Below are 25,007 nucleotides of genomic sequence, written 5' to 3'. Positions count from 1 at the left end.
ATACAGTGCATCGCTGCTAGCTTATCCTCTTGATCTCTTGCAACCTTCCTACTTTGTTGTTGTTACAACAGATCCAAGCGTCCAAGTACCGCAGCAGTTGTTTCTTTTACACTTATGAACTCCCCAAACATGCGCATCCACCACATGCGCCGGCCTGGCAAACTCTGATAAGAGCAGCAGCCTGAGACACAAAATTCAGGCGCCGTCAGATTCTTTCTTTTCATTTTGAATCTTTTCAACCGTTCAGTGGGAAATGATTGGAAAGTCATTCCCCGGGAAGCCTTCTAGTTTGTATTTTTTTAAAAAGGGTGAGGATAAAATCGCTGCACTTTGAGGCAGTGTGGCAAAACAAAACAAAAAAAAAAGTTCTGATTTACCTCTATTGATTTTTCTGGGGCTTCCAAACAACTGCACCTCAGAGTTTCACTTCGTCTCGAGTTGTCTACAATGGCCAATCTGTGCTGCACAGCTTTCTGTCTCTGTCTTCCTTTATCTGTCTACTTCACTTTCCAACAACCCCCCACATTCTTCTTTTTGCAGTACTTCACTTGGGTATTGTTGTCCAATAATGACATGTTTGAACCGAGTGCTTTTTAACAACCTTTTGTGCATTATGTGATCCTTTGTTAAGTTTTTATCCGGAGCACAATAGGCCGTGTTCTGCGCCTCTACCCAGTCCCGCTCATTGTCACGTCAGGGATAATTCTCTCAAAACAGCGGTCAATAGTTGTAATTGCACTACTTATAATGCCAACGATTTGGCTGGGCACGCTGTAGCCACATTAATCAGCACTTCATCGATTCCTAAAGCGCGCTCCTCATCACAATCCTTGATTCATTCTTTTGAGCCCTGTTCAGCGCACTTGTCTGCTCTTGGCCTTCCTCCCTCGAAAGCTTTTTGTTCCCAATCTATCACCGAAGGTGGGCGAGCCGGAGCTGGTGCAGAAAGATTTAGTTCTTACCTATCAGGCCGGTGTATGCGAGCAGACATTGCCCGTAGTTCTCCTGCTTGCAGCCACTGGCACTCTGCTCGGAGGGCTGGCAATCATGCTGGAACTGTGCCCAGCGAGACCTGTGGGAGCAATAACATGCCATCCATCATTTACTTGTGCTTGGCTGCTGCACACATCATGTCAATGAGTGGTGGCCAGCGCTGGTGCTTTCTCTCATCTAACCCCAGAATGTAGGTTTGAAAACCACCACGCTCATCTACCTGCTTGTGCTCCCGTGACAACTCCCTCTGCCCTTCAAGATCTCCCGCTCTACAGCACTTCAACCCTACTCCAGTCACCCATGGTGACATTCATCCCCCTTTATTCTTTCTTCCTTTTTTTTCTTCTCCCTGGCAGTCGTCTTCTGGAAAGCTGCCAGGCTGTAAAGAGTCAATGAGGGGCAAAGATAGGCCTTAGCTCTGCTCTCTTAATACTGTGGGTGCTGTCTGGCAGGCCTGGCCACGAGGAGATTAGACAAATATGGATCTTTCATATAAATACTTCCTCCCACAGCAGCCTTGCCTTCCCGCCTTACCTTTCCTGCCAGCCGCACAGACATCCAACCTCATCACCGTCATCGTGCGAGGCTATCGAGGCCATCATATTGCATCATTGGCCCCCGCCGACTGGCATTTGCGACGGGATCCCCTCAGGGCACCACAACTCTCCACTTTGCCCTCATTTGTCATGTCATTGTAATGATGTGCGTAAAACTCATAGGCTGTGCGCTAAGTGAAGGCATCCTCCGCAGGCAGCCAGTTAATGCCGGCTGACTGGTGCGCGATTGGTGGGCCGTGCAGGGGCCTTGAGATGCTCTATCCGTCGGGGCGGCAGTGGAGAATAATGCCTGATCGATAGCCGTGACAGATGAAGCCCTTTGTCTTCCTGACATTTGAAGAGGAACTAGATTAAATGCTGGCGACCATTTGCTGTCAGTAAGAGGAGGCTGACTGGATGCTTCTGAGAACTCCGTGTTCCTGGGAGAAACACACCCTATGAATCCTAATGACCTCATAAGGCATTGTTAGTTTTCTGACTGGACGCTTTACAACCCATTTAAATTTGAATTCAATCCTTTGGTAGTCACATACATGGGGACATAAACGCCGAATAACTAAGCTTTCTCAGATGACTTACCATGCGAGGAGAGTCACTTTTTCTACAAACTATTTTCTGATCCTGACGATGTCTTCACTGCTGTTAATAAACATTTTTCCAAGCAACTTGCCAGGAAAACCATGCGTGAATCCCCAGTGAGAAAGACTGTTTCAATAATGACTATTTCACATGGCTGCTTCACTCCGAAAATGAATGCAGAATTTAATTGAGCTAATTAAACACAGTTAATGAGTATAACAATTGCATTAATTAAACACAACTGACTAATTAAATCTAAATGAACATATCACCCTAGCCAGACATATCTTCCAAGATATACACGACGCTATTTATTGTCCTGAGGGAAAGTCAGCGAGCGAGGCCACCATCAGCACTTCAAATGAAACCAGACAGCGGTGACGATGACGCCACATCTTGTACTCGATCAGAAAAAATAAATCAACTTGACACAACTTGCGACTTAGCTTGTCACCTGTCAGCAAACTCGTCAGCTTAGTCACTAATGGGACAGTAAACCCTTACAGTTTACACTCAACACTTCGTGTACTCTGGCAAAGGCGGCGAATAAAGCATGGCTCAGTCTCAGTGGTCAATAAGACTGGCTGTTATTGCTCAGTGTTGACCAAATGCACCAACTGTAGAGGTAGTTATGAAGTAAACTGTAGTCGGAATCAAACTTGGCGAGCCTGTTTTGCCGTCATCAGTATTTTCGTCCAATATTCCGTCGTCTGTGCGCCTTTTGCTCGTCTTTATCTTTTTGCCTTTTATTGGCTGCTCTCAGTTATTGCTTTTCTTTGGAACTCTGCCTAGACAACCGGCATCCTGGAGTTACCTCTTCACTGCTGACATTGCGACTGGTGTTTTGCAGCCGCCATTTAATAAAGCTGCCAGTTGAGAACCTATAAAGGGTCTGTTTGTCAAACTGGAGACTCTGACGTGCCTTTGTTCTTGCTCAGTTTTCCCACCACAGCCTCTCGCTTGTCTTTTCCAGTTATGTAAAGGGAACATTATACATCGTTATGTGACTTGTTTGTTTGGGTATTATGACACTAACTGAAACCACAGCAGGTGATGCACCCAACTAGAAGATGATGATGGCTTTTTTCTTATAATAATCAATTAGCCTTTTAACAGGATACAGTTGCGTTCGGCTAACTGAGCAGGGATAGTTACATCTATGTCCACGCTGCACTGAAAACACTGAATGATTTCCATGAATCTCCAATTGTTCTTTACCATACGTCTGTTCAATTCAGTTATATTATAAATCTAAACAAAAGTGGCTTCCTTCAAAAACAAAGACCTCCCTAAGTAGCCCCAAACCTTTTGAGCAGTACAGTAAATCAGGTGTTACTTTATCCTATTTTAACTGTCTTGTTTTCTTTTCAGGTGAGTGGTTGAAGGTTCTCTTTAACCACACTGCAAATTTGGCTTCAAACTTTCACTGATTCACTGATTTAACCCCTCCACCACCTCGACATCCACCCATCCGCTCCACACCCTCAGATTTCTGCATGCAACACTTTTTCTGGGTGCACTGGCCTTGGAGCCTAGACGCCAAACTTTAATTATATTGATGCTAATGATCATAAATAATAAAACTGCTCTATGTCTGCTTGATGTGTGTGTGGGGACTGTTTGCTGACACTTTAGCAAATCTCTTTTATGTGCAGCTTGTCTTTCAGATAGTGGTCAAAAATTAATGGCTACAATTTCCATGTAAGAAACTACCGGTCGCATTATTCTTCTCGTGTCATCGCTCGGTTACTGCGTGATTGTTATGTTATTCAGGAGCCCAGTCATTTAAAATGAATCAAGCTTTAAAATTCTCAGCGTAGAAAGCAGAAAGTCAAAGAGAAAAAAAAGCTGGTGTTAAAAGCGTACGACAAGGCAAGACTCAAATAGTTTCCTCAAGAGCGGACAGATCAAAGAAGATCTGCGACGTGTCAGCAACCTCAGGCGAGTGTTTACCAACAAGTTTAACAAAAGAACTCGATAAGCTGATACAGTCTTTAAAGCCTTTTCTCCATTTAAGTGGGAGTTTACTTTCAGCTTCTACACGTCAGATAACATTTATCCCAGTTTTAAGTCTTTGAGCATCATTTTAAAGAACGGGCACCTGAATCAATCCGTGTTCCGTTGTCCTGGATGAGTTATTTCAAATGTTCTGAATAAGCGTCTGAGCAGGATGTGATAACCATGACATGAAACATTTAACAAAGTGATTTTACTTTTAGGTCAAAATATGGAAAAATACCTTTTGTGAGCCTTTACATAGAAGCTGCAGCTGCTGAAAATAATTCTCAGTTTAGTGAGAAAAGTGATGTCAACTCTAGAAATTATGTGTGAAATGCTTTTAGCAGGAGGCAGCATGTAAGGCCAGATTTTTTTTCTTTCACATCTCTACCTGCACACATAGTCTGCCTTGCAGATCCGCAGCTGAGCCAAACAATTGGGCTTTTCCTTGTCTTCGTAGGAGCAGGACGGCACGATGGTTTGCCTGCGGCGCTCTGCGCAGGCCGTGTCGGTGCAGGGACAGAACAGCAGCTCGTTGGTGTATTCAGGGGGGACGCGGTCGAAGAACTTCCTCAGCGCCTTGTTGCACTTTGCTCGATTGCAGGGCCCCGAGCGGGCAGATGGCTGGATGCAGGAGGAGACGTACTCCGTACGAAGCTTCTGACACGTCTCATCTATGTTACACGCCTTGGCAGCGTCCAGGCAGCGGTTCACTGTCGTCACTTCAGACTCTGAAAGGAAGAAAGAAAACACAAGTGAGCGGCAGAAAGGCTTACATCCTCGTGTGCAGAAAATCAAATCTCAAGCAATGTTTACAAATGATTTGAAGCACTAATTGGAGTTAGGATCGACTCGCCGGCCCTCACCTCTACACTCGGATGCAGAGTTGCATTTACAAGTGCAAAAAACCCCCAAAACAAAACAAAAAAACCCAAAGAAACCCAAAAAACCCCAAAACAAAACAAAAAACCCCAAAACAAACCAAAACAAACCAAAACAAACAAAAGAACAAAACAAAAGAAAACAACGCATGTCTTGAAGAAGAAAATAAACCAAAATGATGATTGTATGCAATAGGCCTCCCTGTAATGAATAGAACATGAATGGTGTCTAAATGTTGTATGAGTGCGGGCACTGGATGTGTTTCAGCCAAGGCCTAATGGCTGAATATTTCATTCTGCTGGGTTAATGCAGAGTGGCAGCGCTGAAAAAGCTGCTCCTCCATCTCTGCAGCCGCACAACAAGGCCTGTAATTACTGTTCCTTCCCCCCCTTCATCCATCTATCCATCTCTCCAGCACTCCCTCCCTACATCTGGGCCCATTCCTCACTCACCTGACTCCCTCCTTCCCTCGCCGCCCTCCTCCCTCGCTATGTGCCTGCCACCCGCGATGCCGCTATCGCCCCCACTCCATCTGTCTCGTCCCTTCCCCTGCTTAGCTCTCTCTCCCATCCATTCTTCCTCAACTTTGTCCATCTCTGCCTCCCTCCGTGCCCATGCTCCTGCTGACTTCTCGAGTAATGAGCCACCTTCTGTGGAGGCAGTGGAAACCCCTTTCATAAGCACCTTTTTTTTCCATTGTATTATTTCCCAATCCATCATTATATGTGTGCGTGTGTGTTTTTTTCCCAAGCGACCTTCCAGTCAATACGGCCATGATGACGCTCAGCTCCTCTGGCAGATAGTGCTGCTCATTAGTTTGTAAAGTGCCTGTAGTTGCGTCTCCTGGTGAGTTTGACTCTCACCAAGCTGTCATATAAAATATGAATGGCCTCAGAGAGAAGGCAAACAACCCATCGCAAAGCTCAGGTTATTCCCAGCTTAACCAAGTGGCCAGCGGAGGACAAGGGTGGAGTGCAGGTTGGAAAACTGGATCCAGTGTCCGCATACTTGGGGAGGAGAATATTCCCACACGCTTGAGTGTGAAATCCTTCACGCCATGGTTTTGTAACCTGTTGTTTATTCAAAGGAGGCTCGCTGAGCATGCAGCACACTTATGTGTCATGCACTCGCATCCATAAGTTACCCACAGCCCGGTGCTGCCACCAGGCCGACTGTAGATCGAACATACCGAGGATTATTATCCAGTCTCACACCAGATTCTGTAATGTTCAGGATTACGTGTCTAAATTTTAATTACGTGGTGCCAGTCTCTCTGTGTTTGGACAGTGACACATTCAGCTGTTTTGGCACCATCCTTCTAGCACAATGGATTTGAAAAATAGAAATCAACTGAGCGTAAAGTACCTAAGCCTTAAAGGGAAACTCCAGCATTTGTCTATGAAAAAAAAAAAAAATGTGTGTCCAAAAAAAAAAGAAAAGGAAAAAAAACCCACAATCGCAAACTGCATGCTTGAAAAAGTGACGTGGAAATGTCTGTAGTTTAAAGGATGTGAAAGAAAGAGTGGATTATGCTACGTGAAACTTCTCAAGTTTTTTTGTTCTGCGGTGAGCTTTCTCGCTTTTCCTCCCTTTAAAGCCACCAGTGTCTCTGAACGTGGTCAGATCCTTATTACACAAACATCTCACAAACAGAAGCTTTTTTAAAGACCGCCTTGAAATATTACACAGCATAACAATGACTGTTCAGTTGATCTGGATGTAAACACAACACAAGCATTTTCTTCTTACCTTTGCTAAGGAGGTTATGTTTTTTGGTAGCGTATGAGTGCTTGCATGTCACTTTCTGTAAACATAATAGCTCAATTCACTCACTGGGCCCACGTCCTCATTTTAGACTTGACAGAATTTTAGTGGTAAAGATGAACGCTTGGACATGAATTGAGCTGCGGTTTGGGGAAGGCCTCGAAGGACACTGGCGACGGCTCCCAGGCCTGGCAGATCCACATGTACTAAATAGAAGTGAAGAAGTTAAAGAATTGAAAAGGGGGAGGGAGGGAGGGGCACGTAAACGAGAATGACAGCTTGCAGAACTGGGAGAACGTAGATGAGAGCCGGAGGGAGCGTGTTTGGAGGCGTGGTCCCGCTCCTGAAATTCCAATACATAATCTCCAAAAAGTTTATAATGGATTCTGATAAAACTTTGTAGGGGTGTAGAGTGGGGTCATATTAACAATCAATCAATCAAAGCTTTATTCGCCACATGCAGGTTGCCCTGCAGTGAAATGGGACCCCCCCCCCCCCCCCCCCCCCCCCCCCCGACCTTACACACACAACACAGACATTATATGGGGATACAAGTCGGAGATCGGTAGCGTTACAGAAAAACACTGAAATATACACTACAATGGGAAAGTACAAGAGGAAAAAAAGAGACCTCTACTCATGCTGTGCTTCCATGGTAGGACAGCATGAGAACAGGAAACAAAAAAAACTCCTCTGCACAAAAAAGCACATAAATGTCCACAGCACACCTTTGTGAAAGACATGACAAGCCACAGGGTCGGGTGGGGGGTAAGGAGTAATCCGAAGCGAACACAGCAGCCGCCCTGCACAGCGCTACCATTCCAGCGCGGCACACAGACCCGCCGTGTTCCCCCGCAGGAAACAACCATCGGAGGCGTTTGGAAAGGGAGGGGGATGAGTGTGTGCTGTAAGTGTATGTGTGTGCGTGTCCATAGTTCAGCTGGGACAGTGTCCTTTGCCCTGCTGGGCTAAGTAAACAGTCTTCCAGCCAACCCAGGTGGCCTTGCATGGAATGGGAAGGAACAGACTAAACACATTCAACTTTGCCGTAAATCCACCAACGTCTTCAAGCTCAACTTAATGATTTATTGGTGGAAAACAGACAAAACGCCTCATAACTTAGAAACTATGATTCTCACAGATGAGGTGTGTAATGTCAATACATAGAAAGTACCATATAAAGATTTAAAATATCATGCCACATTTGATCTCTGACCTTCAAGGTCTTTAGATTGATCTGGAGGTCAGAGTGATAAGAATGCTATTTACAGTATTTACACATAGATTTGTATTAACAATAAATAGGTATATAGGGAATATAGGGATTCTGAAACTCTGGAACTTTGACCTCTTCTCTCTTCGTCGAGGTCAAATAAGGTCAAACTTTAATAAAATGTCTTTTACTTTTAAAACTGTGTTTAAACATCTTCTGCTTTGTGTATATTGGCAGGATTTAGGAAATGATACTTGTGTACGGGGATTTACACTATAGTTAGCATCCAAATATCAGGTCAAATTTGACCTCGGACCTCACTTTTACATTTCCCATCTGCCTTTCTTTCAAGTTGACCCCAAAATGTGTTTATATCTTTAAAGAAACCTTTGTCAAGACACAGAGAATGAGCTGCCTTGTTAGTAAGAAATATCCCGTATTATAATAGTATATAATAGGCTCAAGGTATTCATGTCCAGTTATTTACAAATCACTGCCTGTTATCCATTACCTACTCCTACATAATGTTTTATAATCAAAGTAATCATCTGTCACGCCTGTGATCTCAGAGTGCTTCTTGTTCCATTTTGTATCTAAAAGGCTGACTGACTTTACAAAGCTTGTGACAAACTTGAAGCATCACTGTGAGGACAAAAGGACTGTTCACACTCGGGTCAACGACGCATTAAAAAAAGTTTCTTTCTTGTTGCCCTACATCTGCTGCGCTTCAACAGAAAGCCTTTTCTCAGCATCACCGAGTTGACTTTAGTTAACTGATTAATTGCTAAAGGGTGAACTGTTCTGTTATTTGAATACTTCGCTAAATATGATGAGCTGGGACTCTGACTTGCATCTTCAAAAAGGGTCATTACTCTGTCTGAGGAGCGATGCTATAAGGGTGGAAAAACATCCATTAATCACGTCTTTGTTGTTTTGGCAGTTGACTTGTCGAGATGCATGGCACGGATGTCAACTATGACCCCTTGTGGAGGTACTGGAGCGAGATTTACCAGAAGGCGCTTACAGTGCGGGCCTGGTGCTGTTGTAATTCACGTCAGCCCAGAATGAGAGGTTTTGTTTTAAAAAAGCAGCATATGTATGTGATCGCGCGTAAAAGGTGACAAGCACTGAACCTGAATTGTTCGGTATTTCTTATGGTTTTTGTGTGCATTTCTTTACAGTCTTTACAGATGCAAACACAGTTTTGTGCAAACAGGTGAGCGCGGTTTATCCAATTTGCCTAATCTGTGATCTCACTAAATTATGCACAACAAGCCTGAAGAAAATGAATTGGTTAAGGAGATGAAGGTGAATGCTACAGCATGCACTATGCATTTCTGGGAGCCATGAATGGTGCTGAGCTGATATTGCCACTATAATGCACCGCTGAGATCCTTAGTGGGTTTGAAAAAAGCTGGCTGGGATGTTGTGGGAAGATCCTTGAAAATAAGAGAAGCTGTGCAGAGTAGTTCTGCTGTGGGGGAGTACATGTCTGGTTACAGTATAGCGTTGATACTTTTTTACTTTATACAAGTCACTGCATTCACAGGAGGTAGTAATTACTTAGTATAGTGTTCTTATAATCTTAAACCAGCTTGTATGCTCTGTGGTCTGCACTCTAAAGCTCCATTTAGAGGAAAAGCCATGCTCTGCATCTCTGTATTCAGTTGCATTGTTACCTGTTACATAACCTGAATTTACCTTTAAGGCTATTATGCAAACTATGGCCTGAACTGCCCTCATCTCACCGTTAAATGCTTTCCCATCCATGAAAAGAGGATGTACAGCATACCAGTGTCAACTTGCATTAGTTCAGGTTTGGAAACATGAAATTGGTATTTGACACTGATCCCTCATTGGTATTACCGGATGCCAAAATATAGAACTACCTTTAAATCCCATGATAAATACAATAAATATTACAGCTTGTTTGGTGTGGGAAGAAGAAACCTCCTGTGGCACAGAGTGCTTCCACTCCTCACCTCACCTCACCTCTGTACATGACTAAAGTGTACACACCACATACCTAAATAGTACAAAATTGTGTAAAAACATAGAGACTTCTAATATTTATATTAATGTACTGGGCTCAAAAGAATTAAAGTAACACTTGAAAAATACATCAGATCTCAATGGGAAACAAAAATCATGCCAGATATCAATATTGATATGGACTGAGTATGTGTTAGGAACAAAACAACGCCACATCGGTTAAATGAAATGGAAACTATCAAAGCAAGGAAGTTTAGTTTAGCAACTCAAAACTGTACTCAGTAGTTTGTTTGGCCCCCACATGCATGCCTAACAATGTCGGAGCATGCTCCTAATGAAACAATGGATGGTGTCCTGTGGGATCTCCTCCCAGATCTGGATCAGGACATCACTGAGCTCTCTGAACACTCTGAGGGGTAACCTGGATGGACTGAAACATAAAGTCTCTGGAGGTTTCTTCATCCTCCAGTAGCTTCATGCATACTTTTGCCACATGAGGCCGGGCAATGTCGTTCCCCAGGAGGGAATCAGGACCCACTAAAACCAGTGTAGCGTCTGACAGTTTCATCCTGATGGCAGTCAGGGTGCTGTTGACTAACCTGTAGAGGTTAGTCAAACGTTCCCTCTGGCTTCGTCAGACCCTTTCACATCTGTCACATGTGCTCAGGCTGAACCTGCTCTCATCTGTGAAAAGCACAGGACACCAGTGGTGAATCTTCTACTCGCTGGAAAATGCCAATCAGACACCACCGTGCTGAGCAGTGAGCACAGGGCCCACTAGAGGACGCTGGGCCTTCAGGACACCCTCATGAAGTCTTTTTCTGATTGTTTGGTCAGAGGCATTCACATCAGTGTCCTGCTGGAGATCATTTTGTAGCTCTGTCAGTGCTAATCCTGTTCTTTCTTGCACAAAGGAGCAGATACCGGTCTTGGTAATGGGTTAAGGACCTTCTACGTCCCTGTCTAGCTCTCCTAGATTAACTGCCTGCCTGCTGGAATCTACTCGATGCTCTTGAGACTGTGCTGGGAGACACAGCAGATGGCACATATTTATGTGTCATCCTGGAAGGGTTGGACTGCCTGTGTAACCTCTGTAAGGGCCAGGTATCACCTCAAGCTAACAGCAGTGACACTGAGCCTAGCCAAAATGCAAAACTAGTTAAAAAAAAAAGAGTCAGATTTTGTGGGTTGTCTCATTGTTGCCACTCTAGTTCACCTCTTGTTAATGCCATTAACAACAAAGCAGTGGAAACTGATTAACAATGCCCTCTGCTACTTAACTGACAACATCAATATCACAAAGGTTTAATAGATTTGATGCTGGACTTTGATTAAAACGTGTTCCTTTTACTCAGCAGTGCATATTTAACATTTCTAACACTAACATGTGCTTATTTTGTGGTGGTCATTTTTAAATCCACCAATTTTCCTTTTGTTTCTTCTTCTTTCAAGACAATTTGGTTCATTTTCTCGTTGACCTGTTGGGTTTATGCTGGAAAAGGTGCATTAGGTTCTTCCTGATAGTATATCATGACAAGTATCATTATACTCTGCTGTGATGCATGAATACCTTCCATAGAAATCACTTCATTTTAGTTTTTTACTTAAGATTCACAGACTCTCTGAGTATAACTGTTGTCAGAAAAACATAAAACACTTAACTTCACGTCCTCTGCAGTGGAAAAAAAGCAACTTGTCAGTTTTGTGCAGCCCCTGTCTTTTCCATTCCTCCAGAAGAAAACAAAGTGTTTTTTATATGAGTCAACAGCTCTGCCATTTTCTTTTTCTCGCCTCTTCTGTCTCTTTCTCCATGTAACCTCTTTTCTTTTCTTCCTGTTTCTGTCGTTACCTCACACTCTGGCTTTCAGCTCTTTACCCACCGCAGCTTTGCTGCTTCCAGCTGCATTAAGTAAATAGGTAATTAATCTGTGCCTTGGGGGCTAACAGCAGCACATACCAACCCTGCAGCTTACCCACAGGCTCGGAGGCAAGACAGAAGCAAAGTGAGACTGTTACTCATCAAACGCTTCACAAAACCACCTGCATATCTGCTCTGTCAAAACAACGCAGAATCCCAACTTGATCTGTTATTACTCTGACACGTAGTATAGCATAACCCACTTAGCCTTTTTTTGTTCTTAACAATAGATACTTAACTTACTTAAATGACTTGTCCCCCCCGGCCAGGCAGTAACTGCTCATTTGATTACCTGCAGCGATGGAGGCCAGACGAACGTAGTCAGTGCCCCTCTCCTCTGGTTCATATGGGTAGCTCTCCACCAGGCTGAGTCCTGCCAACACAGAGGAAAGAGAGTAGTTAGCTAAATGGCTTTTCTTCTTTTTAAAATGTAGATTTCATTTTTGCAAAGTCCTAAATCCTAGTGTGTAACACTGTTGAAGGATGTAGTGTTACTCATAAAAGCTATAGATGTGCACAAAGCTGCAAAACATGCGAACCCCTCACATTTGTGTAAATTACCACAGGCTATTAGAAATTAGCTAGTTACAGATTAGAAAATCAACCACACAGTGCTCAACAACTTTATTAGACCATCACACAATGTAAGGCTTAATGCCATAGCTCAGCTGCCCTGAATTATATTTAAATGGAAAATTTCAATGAAAATAGTAAAAAGGCAACATGACAAAATCTCATGTTTACAAAAGAAGGATTTTCTTGTAGTTTGATGCTTGCAACACGGACTGTAAAAAAATGTATTATGGTTTAGAAACATTCTTCAGCAGATTCAAAAGCAGGACATCATGAAGGTAGTCAGGCGATTTAAGACTTATGAAAGATAACAACAAGCTAAAAATTCAAATCAAAGGTAAACAGACAAATAAAAAACTCTAAAAGAATAAAATAGGGTAAATGGAACAGGGAAAACAAGGAAAGGACACAAGGAAGGAAAGAGACAAAGTTGAGACAGGACTATAGGTGCAGATGAGTAGTACAAAATTCACTCAGGATGGTTCGGGAGGAGGCCCCGGGGCAGACCCAGGACATGCTGGAGACATTATATCTCTCGACTGGCCTGGGAATGCCTTGGTGGAGGCTATTTTGTGAGAGGAGGTGGCCGGGGAGAGGGAGGTCTGGGCTTCTCTGCTTAGGCTGCTTGACCTGGCCCCCAATAAGCAGAAGAAGGTGGATGGATGGATGGATGGATGGGTTCTTAAGTCAGTGAAGTGACTCATAAGTGCAACTAGTCCAAATAATTTTTGGATTCTGTCATCTGTGGAATGTAAAGTCTCTCAAAGATCCAGAGAAACCAGCTAGAAATCTTCACACAAGGAGAAAAAGGAGCAAATCTTTGAATAACTGTGATCTTCAGATCCTTGTGTGAAGATTCTTTAGTAGATGGTAAATGGTAAATGGCCTGTATTTGTATAGTGCTTTACTATATCTTAGATATCGCTGCATGGACTCAGGAACATTTTTGGAAACATCCGTCACTGAGCACAGATTACTGCTGCTTCCACAAGTTAAAACCATAAAGTGAAAACGACAACAATCGTGTCTGATGAGTCTTGATTTCTGCTGTGACACTGGAACCGTAGGATCAGATGTTGGACATGGTAACCTTTGGCTGAAAATCTAATCAGTGGTTCAGGTTGTTATTGGTGGTGTAATGGTTTTATTGGCCCACTTTAGACATCTTTAGCATCGTTCACGTGCCACCTAAGTATTCCTGCTGACCCTGACTGTGCCATGTCACAAAGGTCAAATTGTCTTAATCTGATTATCTGATGAAGAGTGACCAGATCTCAGTCCAGTAGAGCAGTGATTCCCAACCACTGTGCATGCCGTGAAAGATTACCTGGTTCCACCTGATAAGCACTCTAAGTGACTGGCGTAAACGTGCAAAGCAATTACATTCTCTTCCACTAGAGGGCAGTACAACTACCTGCTCTAATTAAATGGGTTGCCAACTGCCAGTTGCATAATAGCAATACAGAAATATTTGAAAAGAAAAAGTAGCCAATCTGTCCTGGGTCCTGAAGAAAATTCCAACCCAGATGAAGGCCCTAGCATGAGTAGTGGTCAGAAGAAAGCAAAGAAGGTACACTGGGGACAAACTGATCCAATTCCGCTATGCCTGGTGGCAGGGAAAAATGCTTTTTTGTGACATTTGGTGGTGTGCTGTGTGACTTTTCTAATGTGAAATAAGTGCCATGGCTCCAAAAGGTTGGGAAACACTGCAGCAGAGCATGTTTGGGACTTGGTGGAACTGGAGGATCATATCATGTGCAGCTGAAAAACCTGCAGGAACTGCGTGATGCCATCATGTCAATATGGTTTCAAATCTGTGAGGAATGTTTCCAGCACCTTGTCGAATCGATTTAAGGCACTTCTGAGGGTAAAATTCAGTCCAATCGCATACTAGCAAGGTGTTCCTGGTGAATTAAGTGGGTAACCGTAACAGAAGTTCATATATCTATCTATGACATAAAATGTTATTGATGTTTAAATAGCGATGAAGCGATGTTTAAATATAAAGTACATGTAGTTAGAAAAAGAAATATTTATTATTAGTTCTGAACGTGAAATGTAATGAATAAATATTTATTGGGGAGGAACAACTGCCGTACATAAACTGATGTTTTAGTAATGTTTGGTTGACCAACAGTCCATTACATAAAATGCACGACAGAGGCGTGGTTGCTTGAAATCATGCGTGTTGTTTTGTCTGCGTGTTGCATGAAATTGACCTCATAAATGTTTTCTACAGACACGGATGGTTGGTTTATCCGTACTTATATTTACATTGTTGTCAGCTTTGTTCTAGAGTCGAGCTTTTTCCATTTGGTCTGAATGTAAAAGTATACCCATTTTACAGGCCTCTGGATTTTTATGGCGTTATTTTTGTGCCACTATTCTGAGCGCACGTAAAAAAAATGTGCAAGTAAAAGTGTTGCATTTTGAGCGAAGAAAAGCTAAATTTGAGTGAACAAAATCCATTGCTACGGTTTTGCTATTATCAATACACACACACAATGCTCAGTTTTTGACACAATAATGACTCTTTTCATTTCAGCCTGGAATCTACTGTCAAGCTATCTGGAGGTGGAAGTCTAATTCATGTGTACTGGGTGGCACACACTTGATAATCGCAGTGACATGATACCCCGACTTCTGCCCGCCTCTTTTAATGCTACTCAACTTAAGGAAATCCAGTTAAAGAAACTGTCCTCAAAAAATGGTTTCAAAAGTATCATAAAGTTCCACATTTAGTATGATCCAAAGCAATACGTTTTAAGTAGCATGGGCTACATAATCAACAGTTCACTGTAACTATATATAGTTACAAGAATATTAATAATGAATAATAAAATAATGATTAAATTCACAGTTTTTGAAACAGCTTCTGGTTCCTGATCTGGATCCTGGTCCACCTACTGGTGACCTTGGGACTAATGCAAATCTTACCATGCAGCACAGATTGATGCAGACTCCAGTAGATACTCAGGCAGTTCTTCTCCTTCTTCATGCCTCGTTTACATTGGCAGCCATGCAGAGGGGTGGACAGAAGTGCCGTCATGGCGTTCTCACACTGGTTTCGTGCCCCGGGCCCCAGTTTCACGCTGCCGTCCCCTGCCACACACTGCCTGAGGGTGCGCAGTCGCGGGCTACAGGTGTCATCGCTGGAACAGGTGTCACCAGCACGCAGACAGTCCCTCCCACCCACAGACAGGGCCATACGTGGGATTCCTGTGAGACAAGGGAGAGGAAGTCATGATGGATCTGTTTTGTCTTTGTTATTTTTGTCACGTACTGACAGTATTAACCAGTTTTTGCTTTGCTAATCGGAGGTTATCAAAGGTGGAAACGCATCAGACAAAAGACTTTGACTTACTTACTTTGAGGTTAGAGAGTTAACAGACAAAAGGTCAACCAACATATTTTGCCCTCCTGTTTATACAGGTGTAGCTACCATCCCCGTGTTTGTTTAATTATTGATCTCATTGGCTCATTTTCTGTACTCCCCGACAAAGCTGTTTTGCTACTTTGTGAATGCATTACTTTCAAATTAAAAGCTAATTTAGTACGCACTCGCAACAGAGGATGACCTTCAGTCTTTAATATGAGTGAAGCTCCTGATAAAAGTCCACTTGTGCGCCCCTCATGTTTGTCATAAACTTGGAGTGCTTGTGTCCCATAATGTGAAACTTGTCGGCACACTATCATGAGGGATAATCAAAAAATGTTCACGGCTAATTTGTGCGCTAGAGTAGTTAAAGCTCTCCAGACTTACAGTGGGGATTCATAACGTTTTATTTGCTCCCCCCCGTGATGAGAGAGCTCACTTTGACGTGCGTAGCTGATGGGTTTGCTCCTTTAAGCAAATCAAAACAAACTGCTGTAAATAAATGCAAAGTATTTACGACTCGCTGGTTCATCTCTAAGACAAAGCAATTGAGCTGAATTTAATAATTGGATTATATTTTCGAAAACCTCGTCAGCAGCCATCAAACACGGTCAATGATTCCTCTTGCCAGTTAAAAAAAAAAACACAAAAAAATTACATTCATAAACCCGAGGGATGCGCTATGTTATTCATGAATTCATACACATGTCACATGAAATCCATCTGGTGCCACTGACTAGGTTTTGATGAAACTTGTATCTCACCAATACATTCTGACGTGTTCTAAATTACACTGAAGCGTTTCAGCTCCAGTCAAAACAAAGTGTCATATTTGTTACAGATTGGCCCAGAGAGGAGCTGTATTAGTTGTGGGGGGGACAACATTTTTACCGTCTGCCTTTTTATTTCATGTGGCACTAATAACATGCAAGCTTTATTCCCCTAAGGACAATATTTATTTCCAGCTGTCTAAGAGTTCCTGCTTAATATTAAAAATATACAGTGCATGTAACATTAAATGAAACATTTTATTATTAGAGTAAAAAAAAGAAAAGAAGCTAGAAGTGAGTGAAAAATGCTAAAAAATAAAGAGCTAAATAAGAGTGTACAGTGGTGATAGCCCGTTTTTGCCTCATTAATGAAAGGATCAGTAATTTTTTTTGCTGCAAATGCAAAAAGCTGCAAATGCTAATGTCTGTCTGCTGACAATGCAAATTTGCAGAGGAACAACAGGATATGAGGTTAGACATCTCCACTGTCTTATGCAAATAGTTAATCATTATCATGCTAACTGCTAACATGGATGTCATAAGTTTGTCAGGCTCGTAAGCAAAAGTACTGCGAGAGCTGAAACTTTAAATTGGACGATGGTGCAAGGAAACTTAAGAGTACAGCACCAAATTCTTTGGCAATCAATCAAATAGTCAAGCTATTTTATTCAGCGGGTCACCATAGCGACTGAAGAGGAGAATGACAGATGTTGAGATTCAGATTCCCAAAGATTGGACCAAAGTAATGTAATGACCAACAATGCCACCTCAACACTTTCTGCAAAAAAATAAATAAATAAAAAAGAGTTAAAATATTGTCTTTTAGTGACATTTTGTGTCTTTATTTCATAGCTGCAGAGAAGAAAGGGAAATGTAAGGAGAGAAAGTGGCACATATTGAAGTAACTGAACCTGGGACTTGCTGAATTTGTACTCTAGCCACACTGCTTCTGGGTTTCTCCACAAAACTTAATTTTTAAATGTTGTGGATATCCTGAAGTTTTAAACACTGCATATATGTCAGCCTGGATTTTGGTGAAAAGCATCTAAAACATCTCGATGCACCAAGAACACTTGAATTTCAGGGAATGGTGCAGCTATAAAATATCAACTTTTCATGTTTGCGTACACCAAAGTGAAAATTTAAGGCCTAAATGAGACATACAGGCCAGTTACAGCTTAATAAAATTTAATTCCATCTCACTAACTGTGGGTTAGTATTAGACTAACCTACAAAACTGTCAGAATTGCTCATCCCTGTTTGACTCAGACTGTCACTCTCCCTGGATGGATCTCGGGGGTCGATTCAGATAAAACAAAAGGTTACAACTTCTTTGGCTGAAGCCTTCCACACTCGTGGAGAAAATGGGTTAACTGCCACGTGCCGGGCTGGATACGTCTCAACTGTGCCGAGGAATCAGCTAATCCAGCAGCGGCCTGTCAATAAAAAACTTAGACAGCGAGGCAAGAAGCTTGTTGCTATGGGTTTTGGATGTTTGTGGATGCTGCTGAGAGAAAGCATCTGCCACTCAAGTGAAGAGCTCATTTTTGCTGAGGTCTTGACAGGCAGAACTTATTGTGCCAAACAACAACAACAACTACAAAAGAACCCACCTCCCTCCTCACCAAATCAGTTATTTCACTATAGAATCTTAAAATCTGATTTATCTTATGTAAAGTACGGGGCGGTGGGGAGAGAAAAAAGAACTGCAGGGTGAGATAATGTCATCGTTTTTGATGCAAATCAGCTCTGCTCGAGAGTTTTCTTGGATCAAAAGATGGTACCTAGGAAAGAAAAATTGGAGGAATCTGCCTTATGTCAAGACGTTTCACTCGCTCTAAGAAACCCCTAAAAAGTCAGATTCGCATTGGAAACGCGCAACATTACCTCATCCCCGTGGTGGTATTCCTTCACTGGAGGTGAGGAGAAACAATATTTAAACACATTTGGAGTTGCTTCGTTTTGCTTCTCTCACGCAAGTGCGTTTGAACTGCAGGTGAGAGCTGGATTCGTGGGTGGTGTGCGCGTGTGTGTTTGTGTGTGGGTGTTCTGGTTTAGAAGGTGGAGCAGAGAGGAAACTTAAAGCAGAGTTTTCCTTCCCATTGGTTTCAAGTATTGTGGGGGCGGTTGGGGGTGGCGGAGAGCTCCTGTGAGCAGTGGCAGTGCGAATCTTATTAAACTGCAACTAATCCAGTGTGGAGAGAGGTTTGATATTTGTCTGAGGAATTAAGCAGCACTCCAGATTGCCAGAGATAACTGTTTGCCTGGAAACAGAGCCGCGGCGCACCGGCAGTTCAAAGACAGACAGTCAAAACCAATTAGGAGAAATCAGTTGCCTTGTCATTCAAATTCGTTCCATCCTATATCCCTTCCTGTTTACCCCACCGAGGTAAATAAACTATTTGGGCACCCTCTCTATCTCTCTCTTTCTCTCTGCTTTTTTGTTTCTCTTCCTGCTTTTCCACTGATTCCCTCTTTCACGCCATGCTTTCCCCACATTCTTCATGTCATGGCCCCCTACGCTAAAACACACCTGGTACAGTTCAAGGAGAATATTCTGAAATCAGAGAAACGTTTTAATAAATAAATGGTTTTTTTTATGGAAAGAAAATGAAGAAGCAGACAAACACAACACTGAATTCACTTGTCATTCCTGTGATGTCGGGCCAATTTGGCTTTATTCTTAGAGCCAGAAACAAAAACAGACACGAAGAATTAACAATGGTTTTTTTTTGACAGGGAAAGCATGGAAGTGCTCATATTAGCAATAACGGGGGGGGATGATCGTGTTTTAAATGGCGGCACAGCGGATCACGAATTGAAAACAACTGAGGAAAGCACGTCACGTGTCAATTCACAGTGCAAAGAATGAATCACTGCCATCAGCCGCTAGCCAGTATCCTTTAAAAATCTATGAGCTCCATCAAAAGCATCGCGTTCTCTTATGTCACATGAAGGGAGCTGAGAAATGCTTAATAACTGACGTCCGTCACTGCACGCAGTTCATGAAAAGAATGATTATGATTAAAGGGTGTGGAGGACAGCCAAGCCAATAATAAAATGATGTAGTATTCAAAACATGCTGTGTGCTTGAACCTGAATCATGTTAGGATTTCCTAATGAGAGAATCCGAGTAGAGACCACTCGCTGTCTGTTACAGGGGAAGGAATCCTTTTTAATTTCCCTGTGCTCTGAGCTTTTTACATCTTCTAATTTTGTTTTTCCATCTTTAGGTTTTTCATTTTCTTCTTTTTAATTTATTATTTTTTTTCTAGAAATACAGTGTTTGATCTGCAGTTGAGCTGCAGTTCCTTAAATAGCTTAGAGGCTCTGCAGATTATGTTGTACATAAATCTTCACGTTTCTCCAACGTTGTCTTCCCAGCAGTTTCACCGGATGGCCAGGAAGCGTTCGCGATGTCTTCTCCGGCGCTGATAATTGGCGTCTGTCTTGTGTCAGTGACGTAAAAGACGGATTTAAACAGCAGTCGCTTTCTGAAACATCGGATATGTATCGGATTCAGTACCACATACGAAAGCGACCCAGATCGGATTTGAAAATATCGGATTTGTTCCGTTCACACTGTCATACCATGATCGGATGTGGGTCGCATAGGGTCAAAAAAATCTGATTTCATGCGCTTTCGCCTGCAGTGTGAACGTAGCCTTAGTTTATGCGGTACAAGACATGTTCACAATCTCAGTAGCTAATAGTCTTTATAACATGTGATTTCTGTATAACTCACTAAGTTCGGGGTGTAGCTCCTTTGGCTGACAGGAGTCCTCACAGGCAGCTATCAGGCAGAAAATCAGGATGAAAGTGGACATAAAGCTGCGGCTTCCACAGACAGAGTTACAAATATAATGGATGATGTCATGTTGTATATGCTCATCCTTTTGCAAAGTGCAACACAACAGTCGCGAAACTAGTCACATACATCGCTCAGGTGTGATTTTGACACCTTCTTCCACACGCAGTCTTCAAATCTTGAAGGTTTCGTGGGCTCCTTCTGTGAACTCTGAGCTTTAGTTCTTTCTATAAATTTTCAGGGCAGGTGATTGGCTGGGCCATTCTAGCAGCTTTATTTTCTTTTTCTGAAACCAAATGAAAGAGTTTCCTTGGCTGTGTGTTTGGGATCATCGCCTTGCTGAAACATCCACCCTCTTTTCATCTTCATCATCCTGGTAGCTGACAGCAGATTTTTTTTTATCGAGAATGTCTCAAAACATTTTTCCATTTATTCTTCCTTCAATTACACGAAGAGTGCCAGAGCCGTATACTTAAAAACAGCCCCACCTCCAAACTTCACTTGTGGTCTGGTGTTTTTGGGGTGATATGCAGTGCCTTTTGACCTCCAAACATGGTGCTCAGATTATATGTCACAGGCTTGTCTAAATGTTGTGCTTCACCATGCTTTATCTTCAGAAATGGAGTTTTGCCTTGTCCCTGCTGATTTCAGGTGGTTTTGTAGCTCTCCACAAGTGGTTCTTGGCTCTTGGACAACTCTCCTTTAATGTTTTTATCTCTTCTGTCTGAAATCTTGTAGGGAGCAGCTGGTCGTGGCCGGTTTTTGGTGAAATAATGCTCTTTCTATTTCTGGATTATGGTCCCAAAAGTGCTCAATGGGACCTTCAGTAGTTCAGAAATTCTTCTGTAATCAATCTCAATATACAATCAACATTTTTGCTCGAGCTCACTAGTTTTACTCATCATGAGCTGTTTCTTGTGTGACACACAATAGGCTGTCAGTCGGGACTGAACCAGCTGATATGAATTTGCACTCATTGGCAGGATTGCTTTCTAATTACTGACAGATTCTGGCTGGTGTCACGACTTTCCATGCCTTTTTGCACCTCCTGTTCTTCATGTGTTCAATACTTTTCTCCCCTTGTCATTGCACATTACTTAATTTATTGACATTATGGTTTGATTTCTTTGCATGTGTGGATTGGATGGGTTTTTACTGTTATCTGGTATGAACTGTATGCCAATAACACCTTTACAAATATATTTTAAATTGCTAACGTGTTCAATACTTAATTTACCTGCAGTATGTTGTGTGTACTCGGTGTACTATGAATACCCAGTATCATAACTGGCAAAAAGTACTGTATAAAAACTCTCCCCTCATCCTCTGTTATAGCAGGATGAGATGGACCATCGACTAATTTCCAGCCTTTAAAAAGCACTTATGTTAATAGAAATGCCAGTGCTAGCTAGCTAACAGCCATTTTCATTTTTTACAATAACTGCATTGTGTTTAACTTCACACAGCTCTACCCTATGGAAGCTCAAGCACTAGTATGTGAGCAGTCTACTAATACAAGTGTCTGAATGAAGATACTGTAGCCATCATAAACATCAGTGAAGCTTTAGCTGCCACATACAGACTGCTGGAAAAACATTAATGGTGGAAAAACAAGTCAGCTGCTGTCAGTGCTGCTGCTGTTCCAAAATAGTGATATAAAGCAATAAGACTTATTGGTGCCACACTTGTGGGCCATGAAAGTAAATAGACATTGTGACGCAGCTTTCTTTACATACTGTTTAGAAAGACTATTCCCAATATCACTATATAAAAAACCCCACCAAAAACAACTGCCCAGTGTTTAACTCAGTATAAAGCAAGCATTCCACTCTTTCCTAAATGTTCCAGCTACAAGTTTCAAACACTGACGTAACAAAGATCTGGACCTGTAACTGATGACTGAAGTTTGTTTTCTCTATTTGAGCTGATGCAGTCTCCATGCTGCTTGTAGTTTTTTTCTTCTTCATCTGATTTGACTAGAAAAAAAATATCTTTTGCTTCATCAGTCGCGCTACAGCTGAGTAACTTGCTATAAGACAATATCATGAATCTTATTAAGGATAACAGCCTCTTGAATTGTTTGGTAAATCTTTGACAGCACTACCAAGGGACAATGCTTTTGTTATTGTATTGTAGCTCCCTATTAGCTAACCGTGCCTCCCTGAACACTTTTTAACCGAGATGACTCACAGTGTCTGCTGGGGCTTTTCTGCTCTGTTGTTGCTCTTTTCTTCACAGCTACTAATAATGCCCTCTCTCCTCCCCACCAGTTCTGCCAAAAATGCAATATTCTTCCCATAAATGCATGGACACGTCAGTGTCAAAGATCCAACATGCTTGCATTAATGTCTGCATAGCAGTAAAAAAACCAAAAAAAACCAAAAGAATATAAGCATGTTAGCATAACTTTAGTTTGTATTAAGTTCTCCTTGGACAACAACTTGCAATGCATGATGAATTTTAGAGACGATCCAAAGTACTCTGGCTATGTTGCAGAATACTAATGCTCTTCCCAGATTCCTCAGTGACTAATCCATCCCAATGAATGTCAATATTATTTCACAGTTGTTTCAGAAAAAAACATGCAAATGCAAGTTGGGCATTTTTGCTCTTTTTTCTCTATTCTTCTGTCTTCTTCGAATTCAAATGTGTATCATTTACCCAGAAAGTATACGGAAAAAAGTAGCAAAAAAAATCAATTTTTTTCCAGTGAGAAAGTAACTTTACCCCTTTAATATAAAGATCATGCTTTTTGCCGAGACATTTATGTTTTGCAAGATGCTATTAAATTGATTTTAGACTGAGCTTCAGTGATAGGAATGATGTGAAAGAATTTAATTATTATTATGCTAAAGTTAGATTACAAGATCAGAGTTTGAAAAGATATGGAAAAAAGGCTCAGTACTTCAAAAAGTACTGATACTAATATTATAATAATGAATGTGGGTTTTTATTTAAATATGAATTACAGATACAGCATGAGAGAAATGGTAAATGGCCTGTATTTGTATAGCGCTTTACTAGTCCCTAAGGACCCCAAAGCGCTTTACACATCCAGTCATCCACCCATCCACACACATTCACACAGAGAAGAAGAATATGTAATAGAATTGACAGTGTTTGGCACTTTTAGGTAGAAATCAAGCAAACTGTTGAAGCCCAGTGGTAGACTCGAGCATTTTACCTATTTTCCCTCAACCACATTTCAGAGGTAAATGTATTTGCTCTTACATGGAAAGTCTGAAGTGTCCAGGTCCAAGCCAGCTGAGCAAACTCAGTCTGTTGATGATGATGAGGACTATGTGATTCAGTGAAAATCCCCAGGAAAGCCAGACAGTGTTTGTCGACTACTTTTTCTGTAGGTGGCCAAACAGAAGAAATGAAGGCAATGGGGAGTTATTTGTTTTTAGAAGTCTTCTTTTTGAAAGGCCAGTACAAAAAATTGGGGGTGACTTTTAAAAAAACGGTAAAAGAGCAAAGTTGAGTTTGGGAGAACTGAGGACTGAGCAGCAAATTCAGCTGTAGACACTGTGAGGTCTTTGTGGGAGAGCAAAGAATCTCCATTCCCTTTTCCCACACAAAGTTTTTAGATGTCCAGTGTTGGTCAGTATTTTTCTTTTCGATGGATCTGAAAAAGTGAATCCTTGGACTACTGAGTGTTTGGTCCAAATTGTCTGTTCAGCCACTAGAGAAGTGATGCCAAGTTCAAAGACTCTATCTTATGCTGAATCCTTTCCAGCTATGATAACCAACTTACAACACCAGGGAGACCACTTAGTTAAACAGCAAAAACAACACATTTAAGCTCTTATTGTTTACGATTCTTTGGGGATTTTATATCAGAATTGTGCCTCTTGTTAAGTCTACACAGAAATCTACAAGTACAGTCAGACAGAGAAGAAAATAATGCCTTGTCCTTGTTAGTCCTTGTTGGTTCTGTCCTAAGCCTGGATAAATGGGAGGGTTGCAGGAAGGGTGTCTGGTGTAATAATCAGCCCCAAACCAAAAACTTTTAACCTAACAAGATTATTGTAATTGGTAGAACAACAAAACTGGAGTTGCCAGAACTAAATCTAGCTAAAATCAACAACAGTCAAAACTTATATATAATATATATAATTATATATAATATTGAGTTTTCTCAACTTTACAGACTAAAAGGTCTGTTAAATACAGTCTCTTATATATCCCAAATCTATTCACCAAAACTTTGATATTCCCCATATCCCTGATTCTTCTCAGTCCTCCAGCAGCCTGTTTTGGTAGCTATTTGAATACGATTTGCATCATTCATGACAGCCTGCCCTAACTGGCAAGAGGTGTCGCTCTAAGTTATCCTTCAGCCAATCAGAATACTGCCTAATAAATAATGGAAATTCCCCCACATCATTTGCAATGCCGCAAGTAATAGCTTCAACTGCAAAGGTAAGACTATGTGGCACTCAATGAACCAGAGTTTGATCCTAAACGGGAAAGGGAAAATTAGAATGATCAGACTTATTTCTTTCAACTGAAATAGGAGTTGCATTCATAACTAGCTGATAACAAAGGGAAGATTAGTCCATCCTAGCATGAATATTTATC

General features: G+C 41.8%; 1 protein-coding gene across 1 annotated transcript in view; it reads right to left on the bottom strand.

The window, feature by feature from the left end:
- Positions 1 to 25,007, bottom strand: part of gfra4a (GDNF family receptor alpha 4a) — a 155,376-nt gene that overhangs the window by 18,820 nt on the left and 111,549 nt on the right. The window contains exons 2-5 of the mRNA XM_085142434.1: positions 15,407 to 15,688; positions 12,189 to 12,269; positions 4,519 to 4,858; positions 963 to 1,072 (exon numbers count right to left, since the gene is read on the bottom strand). Coding sequence (XP_084998560.1) covers positions 963 to 1,072; positions 4,519 to 4,858; positions 12,189 to 12,269; positions 15,407 to 15,688 — 813 coding nt within the window. The remainder of the gene's footprint in view (positions 1 to 962; positions 1,073 to 4,518; positions 4,859 to 12,188; positions 12,270 to 15,406; positions 15,689 to 25,007) is intronic.

This window comes from Neolamprologus multifasciatus, chromosome 19 (assembly GCF_963576455.1).
Source record: "Neolamprologus multifasciatus chromosome 19, fNeoMul1.2, whole genome shotgun sequence".
NCBI classification, from domain to species: Eukaryota; Metazoa; Chordata; class Actinopteri; order Cichliformes; family Cichlidae; genus Neolamprologus; species Neolamprologus multifasciatus.
This window is presented reverse-complemented; position numbering and strand designations above follow the sequence as displayed.